We start from the raw sequence: 21,397 nt of genomic DNA on the forward strand, positions 1-21,397 counted from the left end.
GCTACTGTGCTATGAGTTCTAGTAGTTTATTATCCACTACGTGAATATATTTTATTTATTAAACTCTTCCTTCTACTGTTAAAGAATCTTTGACCTGGCCTTTATACTATTGAAAATGTCAATCAGACTATTTCAGCCTCTTACCTTATTTTGTGGTCAAGATTTTATTCTGCATCTCCATTTGTAAGCTCTGAATGCCCTTCCAACTTTCATAAATTAATAGAGTATAAACACACAAGATGTGTTCAATAAATGCAAGTCCCAACACTTTTAGCACTTAAAGTTTTTTTGACAAACAATACCTTAGGCAGTCTGTGTCCTTTTCTGCACCATCTCTACCAAAGCACATGATTTTCACTAGGTTAAAAGGTCACAGATTGCCAATAGATTTCAGATTCACATGCTATGTGAAGAACTGTGGCCCAACTTTCCTTCCACTAGGTAGGGTTCTAATTTTTAAATTGACCCTTGTAATTTATGACTTCTCATATCAGAGGAAAAAGGCAGACCAACACACTCCAGAATACCTTCTGGAGTTGGCTACTGAATTGTCTTGCAAAGTTAGTTAACGTAATACCTTCAGTCAAAGTATTCCTTAATCTTCCAAATTTCAAACTGCAATCCTAGTTTATGTAATTTTTCTAACCTTTTGAGTCCAGGTACCATTTTGGTTAATCCACACTGTACAATCCCAAGGCCAATAGATGCTTCATCATGTGTGGCAGTCAGAATTCTTGTATGGGTTTGTTCGTGACTTCGGTGACACTTCAGACAGAAGGTAGTCAACTAAGTCTGTCATTCGAATATTTATTGCATCACAGCTGCATTCAACTCTACATGTATTTAACAGCTTGGAATTACAGCACATTTTCACTGTAAAAAGATTTACATCACAGTAGAACAGAATTCATTACAACTTGGGACATTAGATGAGCATAGATCTATGAGACTACCTGGGCATCATCATCAAATAATGGCCATTAACTTACACAAACATTTTACCCCAACAACGGAAAGCTATCACAGGAAAGCCTTTTTATAATCTTTGTTTTTTTAAATACTTAAATATTGTAAACAGCACAGAAATAAATACAATCAAGAAGGCAAGCTGCATTTTCCAAACAAGACGTCAAAACATTTACCAGCAGACATCTGCATTCAAGGTTTCAGTCTGAAGATTCCATTATTGGTTTCCCAAATTTGCTAAATGGACAAGAATTTCAATTGTTTGAAAACAAGAATACTGGGAAATGTTTTGCCAAAAGTTCTGGCCCACAGAGGATTTTGCTCGCAATGGATTATGGTGACACGCTTACATCATTGTTACACATCAAAATTTGACTAAATTAATTAACCTATGTAAATTCTGCAGCATTACATAATGACAGACCCCAGATTATAAGAAAATAAAGAGCAAGGACAAAGTGACAGTACTTCCAACAAGTTCACCACCCAATCTCCAAAGCATTATTCACCAATAGTGGATCAGGATTATTTTTCACAGTAATATTTGCATCAGGGTCATCATTGGTGATTGGAACGAATGACTTTTTGCACAGCCTAATGCCATCGCAACATTCTGAAGTGCTTGGATGTAGGTGGAAATACACACCAAACCTGGTTGGATACCAGTTTTACAGTGTCAGGCTGATTAGGTTATTCACTTTAACAGGAGCAATGTCAAGGTGCATTCGTTCAAGATCTTCATTATTATTCAAGTTTTGTTTCAGAAGAAGTTTAGCAAAAAAAAAGATAGTTAGCAAAAATATTTCTGGGACCAAAAATGTAAATGTAATGATTACCTAAACCAAGCAATGAGGCCTCTTTTCCCAACACATGGCCTTGGCAATCCTCAGGAAACCAGAAATAAAATACAATTTTTTCAGTTTACTCAACATCTCCAGTCTTCAAATAGTTGCAAGTTCTATTTGCAGTGACCTGCCCTATCTACCTAGGCTGCGTGATACATGGCTGATAAATAGAATCTCCTTTCAGGATTGAGAACTGCACCAAATTCTCACAGCTGCAGAATGAAGAGTGGAGCAACGGAGAAGGCTCAGGTACATAAAACTTTTCACAGTTGGCCCCAAACAGGATTAGGTCACAATTTATTGCAATCTTAGAACTACAAAAAATGCATATGCAACAAAGCAGAGATCTATATTTGAACATTTAAGTTTTGTCAAAATTTATATTCTACATCAAACGTCAAAGATCCATCAATTTATAAACACTATGCTTGCAATACTTAAATCAAGAGGGTACGCAAATTTTGGGAAGGGAAAATAGGGGTTCATTGGATTCCCAATCAATATTCCAGACACGTTAAGAACATACAAAGATTAAAGATTGACACTAGCTCTGGAATTTCAGTTACAGAAAACTCAAACCTCTGACATTTAACACAAATTTCACCCAAAGTAAATTCACCCCGTAAGAATCAAATGAAGTGCTGAGATAAGGTGCACAACTATCGAAAAATCTGATTTCTGGGATTGAAATTGCACACAAATCCCTGGTAGAAGAGTTTTCTTTTCTCCCAATCCCCATACAGCAATGTATTGCTGTCACCCATGTACAGAACCAATTGAACATATTGCAAATTACCCAAAGCAATATTACTGGCTTCATCTTTTCTACTATGTTGATCAATTCGCATGTGCAAAATTTAACAAAATTAACGTTCACTCTGAAGACTCTAATGACCTGCAGTGCAGAGGGACACTGATCTTGATAGCAAAACATGAAAATACCTTCAAAAACACCTGGTGCATTTCCAGTACTAGAAGCAATAAAACCAAGAACGCTGATGTCTCTGTTATATATATATAATTTTAATTTAAGACATGTAAGAGAAGTTTCTTTGCAGAGAGCATGCAAAATGCTAAGGGTTTTAGACTGAAGATTCCTTTTTTCTTAGTTGACTGATTAAATTGGTGCTTCTTCATTGGATGTAAATCACAGTGTTGACCAGATGGCCTTTCCTGTTTTATTCCCAATGGTCACGGCGATGAGGATCACTGGAAAATACAACCAAGGTAAATTGTACTGAGAAATATTGTACAGATGGAGTAGTTTCACGTTGCCACGCTTGCTAATTCTGAATCAATTATTTAAATATTTTCTTGAGCAGTTCTCCATTTTACATCAACAAATTCAAAACTCCTGCTTCTTATAATGGATGGAAATTAGTGTAAAAATGGGGTGAGACTGGAAAAAAATGATGTCACTAACCTTCCTTCTTCTTTCAGGAGTGACAGAAACTTGTTAACACGATGCTCAGGTTCCATCTGAAACATAATCAAGTTTAAAATAATGTATTATAAACAAGACTACTCTGTGGATGTAGTCAAGCTAAAGAAAATCAAGAACCTACATTTTAAATAAAGCCCTGATCACATCTCAAAGTGCTTCATAATCAGAGTATTTTTGAAGTACAGTAACTTATGAGTTAATAATGGCGCAGTCATATAATGGGCAACCGATCAAGGTTTTGAGCAGTTTGATTCAGCCACATACAATTCCTGGGGAAAGGATGGAACATATGCCTGAAGAATGAATTTTATAACCCTGACAAAGGACAAAGCTTGTAGCAATAAAGAATCTGCTGAAGGAGCACCACGGTAGCATAGTGGTTAGTGCAATGCTACGACAGCAGAGTTCAGAGTTCACTTCTTGCGCAGTCTGCACATCCTCCCCGCAAGCGTGTGGGTTTCCTCTGGGTGCTCCGTTTCCTCCCACAAATCCAAAGAAGAACTGATTAGTAGGCTAATTGGTCATTGTAAATTGCTCTCCAATCTAAATTTCCCTTTCTGGTAAACAAATTCCCCCACACCCCACTTCCTCGATTTCCTACTTTGACCTTTTACTTCTTCTCACCTGCCTCTTACTTCCCCTGGGTCCCCATCCTCCTATGGCCCATTCTCCTCTCTCATCATATTCCTTCTTCTCCAGCCTTGACCTTTCCTACTCACCTGGCTTCACTACCACCTTCCAGTTAGCCTCATTCTCCTCTCCCCCACTTTTTATTCTGGCATCTTCCCCCTTTCTTTTCAATCCTGATGAATCTCAGCCCGAAATGTCAACTGTTTACTCATTTTCATAGGTGCTGCTTGATGTGCTGAGCGCCTCCAGCGTTTTGTGTGCGTTGCATTGTAAATTGTTCTGTGATTAAGGCTAGGGTTAAGTAGGTGGGGTGCTGGGCGGAGTGGCTCATTGGGCTGGAAGGGCCTGTTGTGTGCTGTATCTCTAAATAAATAAAATAAAACTCAGCGAGTCAAGCAGCATCTGTAAGAGAAAAGGAACTGCTGTCACTTCTTTCTTTCTGCAGATACTGAGTTCTTCCAGCAGATTGTTTGCTACACCAGAATCTAGCATCTGCAGTTTCTGGTGTCAATGAAGCTTATACAGGCTGAGTACCCCTTTTCCAAAATGCTTCAGATTTAGGAATATATAATGAGATAGTTTGGGATCATCATCATTTCTGACTCTGAATTTGCGTGCTACCGGTAAGCAGTCTTTGTCTTACACTTGTTCATCACACATGACAGTGTTCAGGGTTTTAGATTTTCATCAGTAATGATCTTGGCAAACTTATCAATAAATTTCTCTGCTGTTTCGTGATCAGGAGACGCTTTATTACCATGTATCTTTAAAAAGTTAATGCCACTCCTTTTCTTCAATTTCTGGAAAACCAGCCTGCTGAATATTCACAATTACTTTCAATTTTCAGTTCATCATGATAGACCTTTGCTTGTTTCATGATCAGCATACTGTTAAGCGGCATGTGTTCACTCCGACGCTGATGATACACAATTGAGATAATTTTTCATTAACTTCTGCTCATTACATATGTGAAGTCACTTCTCAGAACTGCCTGCAGTGCGCAGAAATCTCACCTCTCTCTCTCTCCCCCCACTGCTGCGGAAATATTTCCAGCTATTTCTCTTCTTATGACAAAGTTATCACCTTCCACACTAGATCAATGAATGAGGCCAATAGATAGCAAACCACAGGACAGTTCTCAGTAATGCAGAACTGAGTCTCGAGGAGATGTTAAACCTTGATGAAATGTTGGGTTTTGAGACGTAGGGACTGCTTGCAAATATGCTCAAGGATATCCATAAAATAAAAATATACTCTACAAATGTTATGGGCAATATAATGACTATTTCAAGATAGGTGAAGATGACAAGACAGGTTTTGTTTAAAACTGGTAAGGGTCAATTTAGAATAAATATGGCACTATCACAAAACTGAAAGTACGGACCACAGTAGCTAAGAGCTGTTTGTAGCCAGAATAGATTCTTTTGCGTTATTTCTACTGGGATCTGGCATGGGAGTATGGCCTTTTTTTTGGAACCTTGTTTACAAGATGTTCACTCTTTAGACTCTTGTAGTTGTATGAGACACATGAATACATACAATGATTACATTTGAAATGGGTTTGTAGTCAGAGACATAGTGATGGGAATCACAAAATGTAGAATAGAGGGTATCCAAAATCAAGACAGACCAAATAATTCCACTCTACTTTATTCTGTGATACATTTCCTGCACCCTCCTCTCTTTATTACAAATTTACGGCATCTGCAACTTTTTGCCCCTCTGATTTTGACTTCCATGGAAAAGTTTTCCTCTACTCAGCAACAGTACTGTGGTGTGGAGAATGTTTTGGATGTGAGTTTTGTGAGAAGCGAGGCAGTGCTGCATGTTCTGCTGCGTGTGATCTATGGACATCAGCTCTGGGTTGTGTCAGAGCATGCTTGCCTTTGAGTTGTAAAGCTGGAGTTCAAACCCCGTTTTAGATATGAGGACATCATCTCAGTTGACCAGAAATACAGGTTGAGTACCCCGTAACTAAAATCTGAAAACCTCCAAAATCTTTTTTTTTCAGCGCTGATGTCACAAATGGAAAATTCCACAAGGTGCTGCACATCACCTTGGAAAACTACGTTATCATAGGGAGAATGTGCACACTCCACACAAACAGTGTTGAACATGGATCACAGCTGTTGTGAGGTAGCAGATCTGCTGGCTGCATCACTGCGTCACACTTTCCTTACAGGCCTTTCATTGTCATAAACTGAGATTAACACTGACGTCTGCTGCTGTCTGCATGGAGTATGCACATTCTGCCTGTGACAACATGGCTTTCCTCCCAGATCCCACACAATTATGCTTGGTAGGCTAATCAGTCATTCAAAAATGTTGTTTTTCTATGGTAGTGTAGAATCTGTGAGGAGCTGCTGGAACTGTGTAGAGGAGGAAAATGGAATTAATATAAACAGATGCTTGATGTGACTGATGCAGGCTTGGGCACATGGGCCGTGTCTGCACTATGTGACAATGACTCATGTCCGATTCCAGACAACTCCCCTGCTGGAAGGTGCATCAGTGGAAAGGTGGCAAAGGATAATGGTCAAGATATAAACTGCTCTGTTTTTACCTGGGCTTTGCTTTCAGATTAATAAACAAATTTACAAGATGGCAACTGATGGCAATGGGAACAATGCCCCATCAAACTCTCATTACTGAGAAGGAATAAGAGGAGGGTGTAACAGCACAACATTTGAGAAAGAACATACATGGATGTCATCTGCTTATTATTGTACTTTCAAGCTACTAGCTATTAAAGTGGCCTGAAATTCCGGTGGCAATAGACAACTGTGTCGGAAACCATACGCCTTTCCATATGGCCATCACGAATAAGTAGAACAAAACACCTGCAGCCTAAAGTCCCTAAGATGGCTGCAGTGCAACAATGTCAAGGTCCGAACGTGTGTGAATTACTAACAGTGGTGGTTCTCCATCAAGTTCAAATTGTTCAAGAACTAGTATTTTGCCATCATCAGGTCAGACTAGGAGGAAGAAACTGAAAAAAAACAATGATCTATAACTTTGCTTAAAATTTCAATCCTTCCTTTTAATATATAGAGTCATAGAGAAGTACAGCACAGAAATAGGCCATTCGGCCCATCTAGTCCATGCCAAGATCATTTAAACTGCCTACTCCCAACAACCTGCACTGTGACCATAGCCCACCATACCCCTACTATCCATGTACCAATCCAAACTTCTGTTAAACATTGAAATAGAGTTTGCATGGACCACATATGCTGGCACCTCATTCTACTCTCTCATGACCCTCAGTAAGTGTTACCGTAGCAACTACAACAACCTGTATTTACTGGAATTAAGAATGAGGGGTGAACTCATTGAAACCTATCGAATGGTAAAAGGCCTCGATAGAGTAGATGTGGAGAGGATGTTTCCTATGATGAGAGAGTCTAGGACTAGAGGACACAGCCTCAGAATAGAGGGGCATCCTTTTAAAACAGAGATGAGGAGGAATTTCTTTAGCCAGAGAGTGGTGAATCTGTGGAATTCTTTGACACATGCAGCTGTGGAGGCCAAGTCTTTATGTATGTTTAAGGCAGAGGTTGAAAAATTCTTGACTGGTCAGGGCATGAAGGGATACGGGGGAAGGTGGAAGATTGTGGCTGATAAGAAAATTGGATCAGCCAAGATGAAATGGTGGAGCAAACTTGATGGGCCAAATGATTAGATTCGATTCAGCTTCACTGTTATTGTGCCGAGTACAGATACAGAGCCAATGAAATGCATTTAAAATCTGACCAGAAACGCAAAGAATAGTGTTATTTACAAAATAACTGCAAATAAAAAGTGCTACAGCACACAAATATAAAAGTACTGAGACAGTACAATACGGATGCAATAGTGCTTAGCGCTGTGATGAGAGGTTCAGCAGGGTCACAGCCTCAGGGAAGAAGCTCTTCCTGTGCCTGCTGGTGCGGGAGCGGAGGCTCCTGTAGTGCCTACCGGACGGGAGGAGAGTAAAAAGTCCATGGTTAGGGTGAGATACATCCTTGATAATGCTTTTCGCCCTGCCCGGGCAGCGTTTATGGTAGATGTTCTCAATGGTGGGCAATTGGGTGCCGATAATCCACTGGGCAGTTTTCACCACACGCTGGCGTGCTTTGCGGTCCGATACGGGACAATTGCCATACCACACTGAGATGCAGTTGGTGAGTATGCTGCCAATGGTACAGCCGTAAAAGTCTGTCAGTATCCTGGGACAGAGGTGAGCTTTATTGATGCTCCGCAAGAAATAAAGGCGCTGTTGCGCCTTTTTCATCAGGATGGAGGAGTTCAGGGACCAGGTGAGATTCTTTGAAATGTGGACACCACGGAACTTGAAGCTTGATACACGCTCCACTACAGCTCCGTTGATGTAGATGGGGACGTGAGTGTGGCTCCTAGCATGCCTGAAGTCCACAATGATCTCCTTGGTCTTCTGGGTGTTAAGGGCCAGATTGTTGTCGACACCCCATGCGGCCAGGTGCTGAACCTCATCCCTGTAGGCCGTCTCGTCATCCCCTCTGATCAGGCCAACCACCGTGGTGTCGTCTGTGAACTTGATTATGGAGTTAGAACCACGTAAAGGAATGCAGTCACAGGTGAAAAGGGAGTACAGAACAGGGCTCATTCTTGCTCCAATGGCCTAATTCTGCTCCAATATCTTTTGGTGTTATAGTCTTTTATGTAATCTCTGAAGCCTCTTTTCTGTAGCTATCCAGCTTCTCAGAAAAAAACTCACTCAGGTGTAATAGCATAACTATTCCTGCACAGCATCCGTTTAATGGTCTTTCTGCTTTCCTTGTCCTGTTGATATTTACCCTGTGTTTTATGCTTGGCATCGAACCACAATCAATTCGGGTATGTTTGACATACTGCCAATAACATGATTCTGATTAAAAAAAGGGAAATTATGCTTGATAAATCTGAGTTTCTTTACGGTTACTATCAGAACACATGGGAGAAGCAGTGGATGCGGTGTATCTGGATGTCCGGAAGGCTTCTGATAAGTTGCAGCAGAGGAGGTTATTAAACAAAATTAGAACACAAAGAATTGAGGGCAAGATACATGTGTAGATTAAAGACCAGTTAAGAGATAGAAAACAGACTCAGAATAAACCAGTCATTTTCAGCTTGTGAGCCTATGACATGTATCAGTGCTGGAGTCTGAGCTGTTTGTAATCATTGATTTGGATGAGTGAACCAAATGCAACATATACAAGTCAGCTGATGATACAAAGCTGGATGGCAGCATGCTGTGCAGAGGAATGTAGACACTTCCAGAGTTAGTGACAAGTAAATGAGCAAAGGCATGGACTATGAATGATACTATGGAAGAATAATAGGTCACCCACTTTGGCAGGTATGATATTGTGGCCATCACTGAGATGTGGCTAAAGGATGCATGTCTCTGGGAGCTGAATGTCAAAGGATACACGGTGTGTCGGAAGGATAGGAAGGTAGGCAGAGGGGGGGGCGTGGCTTTATTGGTAAGAAATGATATTAAATCATTAGAAAGAGGTGATATAGGATCGGAAGGTGCAGAATCTTTACGGGTTGAGCTAAGAAATCGCAGGGGTAAAAGGACCCTGATGGCAGTTATTTATAGGCCTCCAAACAGCTGCAGGGATGTGGACTACAAATTACAACAGGAAATAGAAAAGGCTTGTCAGAAGGGCAGTGTTATGATAATTGTGGGGAATTTTAACATGCAAGTGGATTGGGAAAATCAGGTCGGCACTGGATCTCAAGAGAGAGAATGTGTAGAATGTCTGCGAGATGGCTTTTTAGAACAGCTTGTTGTTGAGCCCACTAGGGGATCAGCTGTACTGGATTGGGTATTGTGTAATGAACCAGAGGTGATTAGAGAGATTGAGGTGAAGGAACCCTTAGGAGGCAGTGATCACAACATGATTGAGTTCACTGTGACATTTGAAAAAGATAAGCCGAAATCCGATGTGTTGGTATTCCAGTGGACTAAAGGAAATTACAGTGGCATGAGAGAGGAACTGGCCAAAGTTGACTGGAAAGAGACACTAGCAGGAAGGACAGCAGAGCAGAAGTGGCTGGAGTTTAAGCGAGAAGTGAGGAAGGTGCAAGACAGGTATATTCCAAAAAAGAAGAAATTTTCGAATGGAAAAAGGATGCAACCGTGGTTGACAAGAGAAGTCAAAGCCAAAAGTTAAAGCAAAGGAGAGGGCATACAAAGAAGCAAAAATTAGTGGGAAGACGGAGGATTGGGAAATTTTTAAAAGCTTACAAAAGGAAACTAAGAAGGTCATTAAGAGGGAAAAGATGAACTATGAAAGGAAGCTAGCAAATAATATCAAAGAGGATACTAAAAGCTTTTTCAAGTATATAAAGAGTAAAAAACAGGTGAGAATAGATACAGGACCGATAGAAAATGATGCTGGAGAAATTGTAATGGGAGATAAGGAGATGGCAGAGGAACTGAACGAGTATTTTGCATCAGTCTTCACTGAGGAAGACATCAGCAGTATACTGGACACTCAAGGGTGGCAGGGAAGAGAAGTGTGCGCAGTCACAATTACGACAGAGAAAGTACTCAGGAAGCTGAATAGTCTAAAGGTAGATAAATCTCCCGGACCAGATGGAATGCACACTCGTGTTCTGAAGGAAGTAGCTGTGGAGATTGCAGGGGCATTAGCGATGATCTTTCAAAAGTCGATAGATTCTGGCATGGTTCCGGAGGACTGGAAGATTGCAAATGTCACTCCGCTATTTAAGAAGGAGGCAAGGATGCAAAAAGGAAATTATAGACTTGTTAGCTTGACATCGGTGGTTGGGAAGTTGTTGCAGTCAATTGTCAAGGATGAGGTTACGGAGTACCTGGAGACATATGACAAGATAGGCAGAACTCAGCATGGATTCCTTAAAGGAAAATCCTGCCTGACAAACCTATTACAATTTTTTGAGGAAATTACCAGTAGGCTAGACAAGGGAGATGCAGTGGATGTTGTATATTTGGATTTTCAGAAGGCCTTTGACAAGGTGCCACACATGAGGCTACTTAACAAGATACGAGCCCATGGAATTAAGAGAAAGTTACATACGTGGATAGAGCGTTGGCTGATTGGCAGGAAACAGACAGTGGGAATAAAGGGATCCTATTCTGGTTGGCTGCCGGTTACCAGTGGTGTTCTACTGGGGTCCGTGTTGGGGCCGCTTCTTTTTACATTGTACATCAACGATTTGGATTATGGAATAGATGGCTTTGTTTGCTGACGATACGAAGATAGGTGGAGGGGCCGGTAGTGCTGAGGAAACAGAGAGTCTGCAGAGAGACTTGGATAGATTGGAAGAATGGGCAAAGAAGTGGCAAATGAAGTACAATGTTGGAAAGTGTATGGTTATGCACTTTGGCAGAAGTAATAAACGGGCAGACTATTATTTAAATGGGGAGAGAATTCAAAGTTCTGAGATGCAATGGGACTTGGGAGTCCTTGTACAGGATACTCTTAAGGTTAACCTCCAGGTTGAGTCGGTAGTGAAGAAGGCGAATGCAATGTTGGCATTCATTTCTATAGGAATAGAGTATAGGAGCAGGGATGTGATGTTGAGGCTCTATAAGGCGCTGGTGAGACCTCACTTGGAGTACTGTGGGCAGTTTTGGTCTCCTTATTTAAGAAAGGATGTGCTGACGTTGGAGAGGGTACAGAGAAGATTCACTAGAATGATTCCGGGAATGAGAGGGTTAACATATGAGGAACGTTTGTCCGCTCTTGGACTGTATTCCTTGGAGTTTAGAAGAATGAGGGGAGACCTTATAGAAACATTTCGAGTGTTGAAAGGCATGGACAGAGTGGATGTGGCAAAGTTGTTTCCCATGATGGGGGAGTCTTGTACGAGAGGGCATGACTTAAGGATTGAAGGGCGCCCATTCAGAACAGAAATGCGAAGAAATTTTTTTAGTCAGAGGGTGGTGAATCTATGGAATTTGTTGCTATGGGCAACAGTGGAGGCCAAGTCATTGGGTGTATTTAAGGCAGAGATTGATAGGTGTCTGAGTAGCCAGGGCATCAAAGGTTATGGTGAGAAGGTGGGGGAGTGGGACTAAATGGGAGAATGGATCAGCTCATGATAAAATGGCGGAGCAGACTCAATGGGCCGAATGGCCGACTTCTGCTCCTTTGTCTTATGGTAAAAATAAAATTGTTCTTTACATGTGAGAAATTGAAAGACATTAGTGTACAGAATCTCAAAATTAATATGCAGATGCAGTAAGCAATTAGGACGGCAAGTAGCATGTCAGGCTTTACTACAATAGGATTCAAGCTCAAATGTAAAGGTGCAACTTTTTGGGACTCCAATGGGAGCAAACATGAAATATTACTTAAAGGTCTGGTAACTAATTCATGCTTCTGAAAGAGGTACATTGAACACGCACCACTCTGATGTCTGGAATGGCAGTTTGTTCAACAAGAACAGACTAAGCAGTTTTTTTTGCTTCATGAATATCTGTGAAGAGTAAGAATTTCAGGTTGTATACTGTATACATTCTCTGATATTAAATTGAACCATTGACCTGTAACTAGACGTTGGAAGAATGAAAGGTGATCCAACTGAAATGTACAATATTCTTACAGGGCTTGAATGGTGGATGCAGGGATAATAAATTCCTGCAGTTGATGGTCACAGGCATCAAATGACAGTGTCTCTCTATAAAAATGCATACTATGATTTTGTTCCTAAAACAAACCATAACAAAGTGCACTCGTTTTTTTAAAATTACATGTTTTGTCCAACAAGCTCAACTTTGAATTAGGTAACTTATACGGTTCACATACACACCTTAAAACATCATTTTTGCCCTGAACGTTTTAAAAACAAATTTTCAATCACATGTTCCTACAAGGGTCTGGCAAAGGTGAATTGAGTGGAAAACATTCCACAGCTCTAACGTCTAAGCAATTGATATTTAAGTATGCTCTACTACTTATTTTCATGAGATCATGATCATTTTTGCAGTAGAAAAATAGATCTTGTTCACTCTACCACTGGTATATAAAGGGCTCACCAGAAGGTGTTCTATTGGAAATAAAGTTTTCTCAGAGGACATCAAACACAATTTGTAAAAAACATAATTTAAATGGAATTTAAATTTTGAATTTGTGATTTATACTACTAGCATTGCACACTGTAGTTTGCAAATTTCTTTTCAATATACATTGTCCAAGAGTGGCAAATACTACTAAATCTGCAGTTTAAGGTTAAATATATTTCCACCTACAATGATCTGTACAGTGGCATCCAACTTATGCCGAGTGTCAATAGGAACACTCTGTTGGTCCAATGGTGTGTGTATATACACAAAGCTATGCAGTGGGTTAAACACCTTCTTAAATATCATCCAGGGCAGAAGCTTTCTTCAGGACCTTTAATGAGATCTTACTTGTGAAAATATATTGCTGTTTCAAGGGCAAATAAAGAGGATGGAGATGGCTATCTTTCTGCACCATGGGCAATTCAATCAAAATTAACCTCTGCAGGAAATTATACAAAAACAGCTTATGTACAGGAAATGATGCTCATACTAAACAAACTGCATCTTTAGAGGCCACAACAGATATGATTATATTAGTTTATCTCAGCTGTGGTGGCAAGTTGGATCCCAAGAAACAGAAATAGTACCCTGCTTCATAGGGAGGAATGTTGGCTAAAATAACTTTTCACTCCCCTACATTTCAGCAACCACCACAAACGACATCCGTGGATGCCTGTAGAGGACAAAAGTGGGCTTGGTTGGGATGTCATCCAATGGTGAGTTTGCCCACACAAAATAAAAGTATTAAAAAGAACAGCCAGTTGGGTGAGGCTCTATACAGTTTCCACCGAAATATTTCTTTGAGAACAAAATTCATAGAAGTAGGTGAAACAAGATAAAAGATTAGGAACCTCTGAACTAAATAACCAGTTGAGTGCCTAGGGACATATTGGGCAAGCAACTTAATCTTAAGACTTAACCAGACGGAAAATGAATCTGAAGAGCTCTGTAGGAAGTTGGCTTCTTTCATTAAAACCACATAGTTAATTCTAAATTTACAAAGGAATAGTCACTATATAAAAGTAAACACATTTCCACTATGAAAAAAAAACACAAATTAATTGTACGCCATTTGTGGCAGTTTCCCTTATGAATGTGAGCCAGGAACTTAGAATTGCACAACTAACACAAGAGTGTGAAAGGAACATTAAAGGACGAAAGCTTTTGCTAACAGGAGCAGAGTCCAGATGCAAGGCTTATTTGTTAATACATTACTGATACACCTTTCCCACTTCACTGTGCCAAAAATATTTCCACATACAAAAGAAATTACTTCTTTTTGGATTTTTCTGATTGGTTATATTTAAAATATGTTAAATTCCTGAAATGAGTTATACTCAATTCAGAACTGCTCAGTATTCAGTGTGGCACCCAAATCCTATGATTATATCTTTTCCCATAGCTCATCATGTAGTCAGGGAGTATTCATTTTGTAGAAAGGATGTAGAGTTTCAGCATAAATAGCTTACAGTTTGGAATTGAGACACAGTGAAGTTTTTTTTCCCACTCTAACCTTATTCAGTCACTAGTTATATTCAAGACGAATTGATATTTAGATGTGACAGGAACCAGAGGATATGTGGTCTGGACATTAACAGAGAAGATGCAAGGCATAGTCTTACTGAATGGCACGGCAAGATTGAATGAGTTAATCCTACTGATAAGAACACAAGAATTAGGAGCTGGAACAGATCTTTGGCCTCTGAACTGCTCTTCCTTTCCATTATATAAAGCTGATCTGATCTTGACCCAGGCGCCACATTCTTGCCTTGGCTCTCTCAAAATCTATGTTGACTTCTGCTCCCCATTTTCTTAAACAGTTGAGCTGGAATGAACAACCGGAATAGACTGTGTTTATCCTATTAAAATTGGTCCACAGTGCTGGTTGGAAGATAAGTTAATTTATAGAAAGGTTGATATATCATTTATGCTTCCCGACTTCTCAAAGCCAATTCTTTGTAAGAATTAATTGTTGTGGATTTGGTAAATGAGAAACTAGATTTTTAATGAAGACCTTCCATGAACTAAGACTAACAGTTATTAAGACTAACTAATTAGTCTTATAAGTATATTTTATCTCATAATTCCAAAAGATCCAAGTTGAGGTACACATTCCATATACACAGAACAAGAACCTGCAGACTCTTCATTGACCCTGATACTTCCAGCATTAAAATAACACACATCCAACTGACTGCAATTTTTCACTTTCCACTGCCTATCCTTCCTCAGTCTCTCTACACACTGCACTTACTTTTATACCAACTGCCCCAACCTATGACTTATCACTCTGATTCTCATCCCCCGCCAAACGAGTTTAAATCTTCCCCAGCAGCTCTAATAAACCTTTCTGCAAAGGATAATGGTTCTACTCAGGTTCAGGTGCAACACGTCCTTTTTGTACAGGTCATACCTTCCCCAGAACAGATCCCAATGATCTACAAATCTGAAACCCTGCTCCCAAACCAATTCTTCCGCCACACATTCATCAGCCAAATCATTCTATTCTTATCTTCACTGGCACAGGAAACCATCCAGAGATTACCACTCCTGAAGTCCTGCTTTCTACCTAGCATCCTATATTCTCTCTTCAGAATTTCATCCACTTTCCTATCTAAGTCATTGGAACCAATATGCACATGTGGATGTGAAAGAGACTCCAGGATAGTGTGTTACCTCCCAAGTGCCTGGGTAGGGACGTCTTAGTTCGGGTCCACAGCATTCTAAAAGTAGGAGGGTGAACAGCCAGAAGTCATGGTGCATATTGGTTCCAATGACTTAGATAGGAAAGTGGATGAACTTCATTCTCACTACTCTTGCTAGATCAGGATAGATAGTCAGTGTTGAATGATAGCCTGTTTTGTCTAGATTATTTTCAAGAAATCTGCAAAACCAGCACATCAGAAAAATACACAAAGTTGTACTTTATCATTCATCACTGAGTTAGTCCATTATATACCCAGTGGCCACTTTATTAGATATATCTGCTTATTAATGCAAATATCCAATCATTCAGTCACGTGGTAGCAACTAATGCCTAAAAGCATGCAGATGTGGTCAAGAGTTTCAGTTGTTGTTCAGATAAAACATCAGAATGGGGAAGAAATGTGATCAAAATAGAATCAGATTTGATATCACTGGCTTATGTCATGAAATTTGTTAACTTTGCAGCAGCAATACAATAAATATAGAGGAAAAAACTGAGTTACATTAAGTATATATATGTCTATTAAATAATTAAGTTAAAATTAGTGCAAAAAAACACAAATAAAAAAGTAGTGAGGTAGTGTTCAAGGGTTCGATGTCCATTTGGGAATCAGATGGCAGTGGAGAAGAAGCCTTCAGGTTTCTGTACCTCCTAAGTGACTTTGACCATGGAATGATTGTTGGTGCCAGATAGGGTGGTTTGAATATTTCATAAACTGCTGATATCCTGGGATTTTCACACACAATAGCCTTTAGAGATTACAGAGAATGGTGCGAAAAACAACAAAAAACATCATGAGCAGCAGTTCTGTGGGCAAAAATGCCTTATAAATGAGAGGTCAGAGGTCAATGGCCAGATTAATTCAAACTGACAGGAAGGCCACAGTAACTCAAATAACCACACATTACAACCATGGTGTACAGAAGAGCACAACCCATTGAACCCTAAAGTGAATGGGCTACAGCCGACGACAACACTGAGTTCCACTCCTGAGGCCACTTCATTAGATACAGGAATGTACCTAATAAAGTGGCTACTGTGTGTATATCCAAACATGGGTACGTAGCTACAAATAACTGAATTGTATCTACTTTGTACAAGCAATAAATCTGATTAGAAGCAACAATTGACGAACCTGGCAAATTGTACGGTTGAATACAAAGGACATGCTAAGACAAAGATTAGTAAATAAAGTAAAACTATAATTGTCTCCTCCCACCCCCATCTCCAATTAGCTCTCAAAGTAAAAAACTCACTTTATGATGTCACACTATCCACTCACAACATTAAACCTTCTAATTAACTTATGAAAGATGGCTCTCATAGTTTGCTGCTAGATTTTTTTTATACATCATTGAATCATAAGAGCTGTATTTTAAACTATATTTTTTGCAGACCTGTACAAAATCCACTCTTCATTTTGGCACCTTTGTCACAAGTCTTACTTCAGATTTTGATGCTTTCAGCTAATGGAAAAGAGCATTCCAGAGTGACAGTTATAGCCACCAGCAAAAAAAAACTTTTTGCCTAATAAACATTAAATCCCAGCCTTGTAACATGACCTGACTGACTACAGGTTACCCTTTACCTGAAATTAACTTCAGCACATAGAATCAAAAAGATACATCACTTACAGTTGTATTTGCGTCACTGCACTATGTCAAGTATGCATTACAGAAAAGAATTCTGCTAATTCCGACTGGACAACAGAATCTGTTACAGTTCACAGTTGGACCTTCCTGTCAATGACTGATTACAACTTGATTTCTTGTCCTGCAAAGTTACATAATAGAGGCTTGATTGATTTAAGTGGCAGGCCAAATTAGAAAGGTTGGGTACGGGCCGACAGCATAGCGAAGTAGCAGGGCTCTGGTACAAGAACAAGACATGACCCAGGGTTTGGATGATTTAAGCACCAGGCCAGATTGAAAAGATCAGGATGTCATGGCTGGGGGCTGGGGGCAAGGGACAGGCCGTTTCAGCTCGCTGCTCTGCGACGTTTACTCGTCTCTGCACTGAACTGAGGCTGTGGCCTGTAGCTAATGGACTACAGGATCGGCTGCAGTGAAGACTGGCTTCGTGGCTGTGGATTCACTTTCTTGAATTTCAGCTGCTTATTTGCTTTTGTTGTTTGTGCAATTTACCTTTCTCCCCTGCACATTGGGTGCTTGATCTTTTTAAAAAAATGGGCTCTATTGAATTTCTTTGTTTTGTGGCTGCCTGTAAGAAGATGAATCTCAAGGTTGTAATATAGTATACATACTTCGATAATAAATATATTTTGTAATATTGAGATCATGAACATGATGTTTCTGTTTAGTGCAAGCCTTCCTACCACCTGCAATGGCCTATACTAAACCTTTACACATATTCTGGCTTTTTTGAATGCTTTCATTTATTTCACCAGATACTTAGTTGCTTCTCTTTAGTCCACTCTTCCAAGCTCAGAGTCAATTTTCATGTCAACTGCCTTGGAATGATTATAGAAGGAAAACAGAAGTTGATGGACATATTCAGCATATTATGGTGGGGTCAATGATTCAGGCTGATGACCCAAATATTTTATCCTTAAAGATCCATAATAAATACAAAATAATGTAAACACTAAATGAAAAATAATGCATAAAATTTCCAGAATTCCCAACAGGTCAGGCAACATCTAGGGAAAAATAATCAGAATTAATGCTTTAAGTTGTAGACCTTTGGTCAGAAATGATGAGCAGGTCTTGCTTAAAATGGCTGAATGCTCACAGTTCTATTTATGCACCAACCATAAAGCAGTGCCAATATTTTACAAACTTCTAATTCCAGTATCTCATTCTTCCAAATGTTGACTTAAGAAGAATTAGTTTTTTTAAAAAGTTGAGTTAATATGGTCTGTCTCACATTATACTAATCTGACAAGTTGCAGATTCGAGCTTTGATCTCTGTTGAACAAGATGACATACAGGAAACCCTGCAATTGAATATTATTCCTCCAAAAATGTGTTTTCAGAGCTCCTACTCCCAAAAGCTTATCTTTCAAAAGAATCTGTATGAAATGCAGGTAAAGGGTGATGAGACTCCGTTGCACTCCTTGGTCTGCTGGGAATGTCCTATTTATGGTAAAGTGTACAAAAACCTAGGCACAAAAGTCAGTCTAGAACAGGTTCCATGATTGAGAAGTTGCCCCACAACGGAGTATGCAGGATGAGCAAGAAATTTTGCTCCGTTAATTAGCATAAGCATGTTTAAGGGAGATAGACGCAAGCGCGAGGGAGAGGGAAGTACAAGTCCTTCTCCCTCATGCATATATCAGTGAGGGCAGGGTAGAGAGAGGCTCATGTGGAACATAAATGCATCAATTTAAATTAACTGGCTTTACCTACTGATGGAAGGCATTTGTGATACCTCATATCTATCAACTGGATATACTTACTCTCTCTTCCATCACTCTAGTGTAATATAGAACATCACTAATTATTAACATATGGGTTTAATGTTTCTGCAAAATTTAACATACAAAAGTAACAACTATTTAAACAGTTGAGTTCTGTCATGAATTTCCAGACATATTTTATTGGACTGGGCAGGAACCCAGTAGCAGTCAGTACTTGCAGGCCCTTGCTCTATGAAGTATTTCTTACACTGTGCACTAACTCTGCACCTAGCCTTCAGCTATGGAATTAAAATCCAAAAAAAAAGTAATCTAGATAAATGGCTTTATTCCCTGGGGAGATATCCTGTCACTACAGGTTCTCGTTAGTGTGCAAGTTAGAACAAAGATGGAAGGAGCAAACAGGAATCTGCATAACCACAATTAATCTTAATGCATACGTACCCGAGTCTTGATTAAAGGTGATATTGATACTTACTCTCAAAGTTTATGGCTTTTCCTCAATTATACAAGCCTATCCTGTTAAACAATGCCATTCTATGCCATTTTCATATATGTATTGGTTAGAGCAGGAAAGTTTCAGACTAAAGGCAATGGTTTTTAATATAGAGCTTAAAGTCTTCTATTTATATGAATTTAGACTGTTCCCATTACAAAGAAATGCCCAAAACACATAATAACTTTGACTTTTCATACTCATGATACAAAGTAATACCTAATAGCTATTAAAACCTGAAGTTAGTTACTTCCGTCCCTGACCCTGAAGTTTTCAATTCTGCATGACCCGTCACTAAAGAAAATATTTTTTGAGATAAAGCACTGCTCAGGTTGGAATGCATCAATCCCTCATTCAACCAGGTATGTGCCTGAAGACCCATAAGTGCCACTGTGAGGTCTGTGGTAATAAAAAGCCAGTGATGGCAACCTGGACCTCATCTGCTTGACCAAATGTCAAAGCAGCAGAATGATTTACTTTGCCACCTACTTCAAGTCACCAGGCAAGTCATATCTGTAAGAGGAGATTATTTTTGCTTCAAGTACACCTGGAGGGAAGGAAATAGGCTGGCAAAGAAAAAAAATACTTTGAATGCAAGAAATGGAGAGTCATGCTAAAAACTTGCACTCATTTGAATCATCAAACACACATGCAGATATACTCAGGATTTCATTTAACATCCAGATTTATATGATCAATATATATGAAATTAACTCTGGTGTGGTGCAGGTAGATCTAGAGGGACTAGGCCACTTGTCCCTTTGGCTTGATCCACTGTTCAGTAAGATCATGGGTGATCCCATTCTGCATTTGCACCTTCCAGCTGTAACCTTTCCCTCCTTACTTCCAAGAACCTATCTACCTTTGCCTTAAAAATATTCAAAAACTACTTTTGCAGCTCTGAGGAAGGTCCAAAGAGTCAAGACTCTCAAAAAACAAAATACATAATTGCCCTCATCTTTCTTAAATGGGCCTTCCCTTATTTTTTAAAAATAGTGGTAGCTGAGAAAAGATCTCTTTAGCATTCAAACAGTCATGACTCTTCAGGATTTTATGGTTTGATCTCTGGAGGCCAATTCAGCAACCAAATTACCAGTGATGAGCCTGTGAGCTATATGTTTGTGGCTCAACGTATATAGACTACTTAATACACCTCTGCAGGCAGCGACAAACTCTATGTGATAACAATAATAATTATTTTATATGTTAAACAAATACAAAACTTTTGTTCAATTAAGTTTTCTATACATAGGGGGTAGTAGCTAGCTTCCTCCAAAACTGGTAGCCAGACTATTTATGAAATTGGCAGATTGTTAACCAAAGATACGATGGGATATGGAGCAAAATTTGGTATATGAAGTTAAGGCATGGACCACAATGGGCAGTGGAGCAGATCCCATATTTTCATACAACATTTAGTCCCATTGAATTAACTCTTGTAAACCTTCTCTGAAGTGCCTCCAATACAAGGATATCCCCCTTAACTAAACAGACTGATGTCTATACATTGCCAGTGCTCTAGCTGAGGGTACTCTCACTAATGCCCTATACAACTTTCTCCTGAGAATGTGACTCTGAGACTAACCAGAGAAAGTGGATTGACCTTAGTCTAGTTCTAAGAATATTGTACATTTCCTTATTCAAAAAAATCTAGAGATTATAAGCTCAAAAACAATGGCAATGCACCCTCATACAAAAATTCTGCATGTGCTAGTTGAGATGGGCAGACAAAAAGGACTGTTCAATGTCAATCCTAAATGCAATGTCAATGCCCTGCATCTTTGGCAAATCAAAAAGGTGGCACATTTTTATATTTTATTCTTTTTCTTCCCCTGCACAGTGATCTGCATGGAGTACACTTCCTGGTTTAGATGG

At 39.5% G+C, this 21,397-nt stretch overlaps 1 protein-coding gene across 2 annotated transcripts in view; it reads right to left on the reverse strand.

Moving 5' to 3' along the window:
- Nucleotides 1-798: 798 nt before the first annotated feature.
- LOC140191537 (vesicle-fusing ATPase) overlaps nucleotides 799-21,397 on the reverse strand; it is a 292,320-nt gene continuing 271,721 nt past the window's right edge. Inside the window, exons 20-21 of one of the 2 annotated variants that reach the window (XM_072248989.1) lie at nucleotides 3,235-3,290; nucleotides 799-3,020 (exon numbers count right to left, since the gene is read on the reverse strand). In XM_072248989.1, coding sequence (XP_072105090.1) covers nucleotides 2,990-3,020; nucleotides 3,235-3,290 — 87 coding nt within the window. In that variant the 3' untranslated portion in view covers nucleotides 799-2,989. Of the gene's footprint in view, nucleotides 3,021-3,234; nucleotides 3,291-4,642; nucleotides 4,802-21,397 lie in introns of those variants that run through there. The other variant, XM_072248987.1, reaches the window with a different exon arrangement.

Source organism: Mobula birostris, chromosome X (genome assembly GCF_030028105.1).
Source record: "Mobula birostris isolate sMobBir1 chromosome X, sMobBir1.hap1, whole genome shotgun sequence".
Classification (NCBI taxonomy): Eukaryota; Metazoa; Chordata; class Chondrichthyes; order Myliobatiformes; family Myliobatidae; genus Mobula; species Mobula birostris.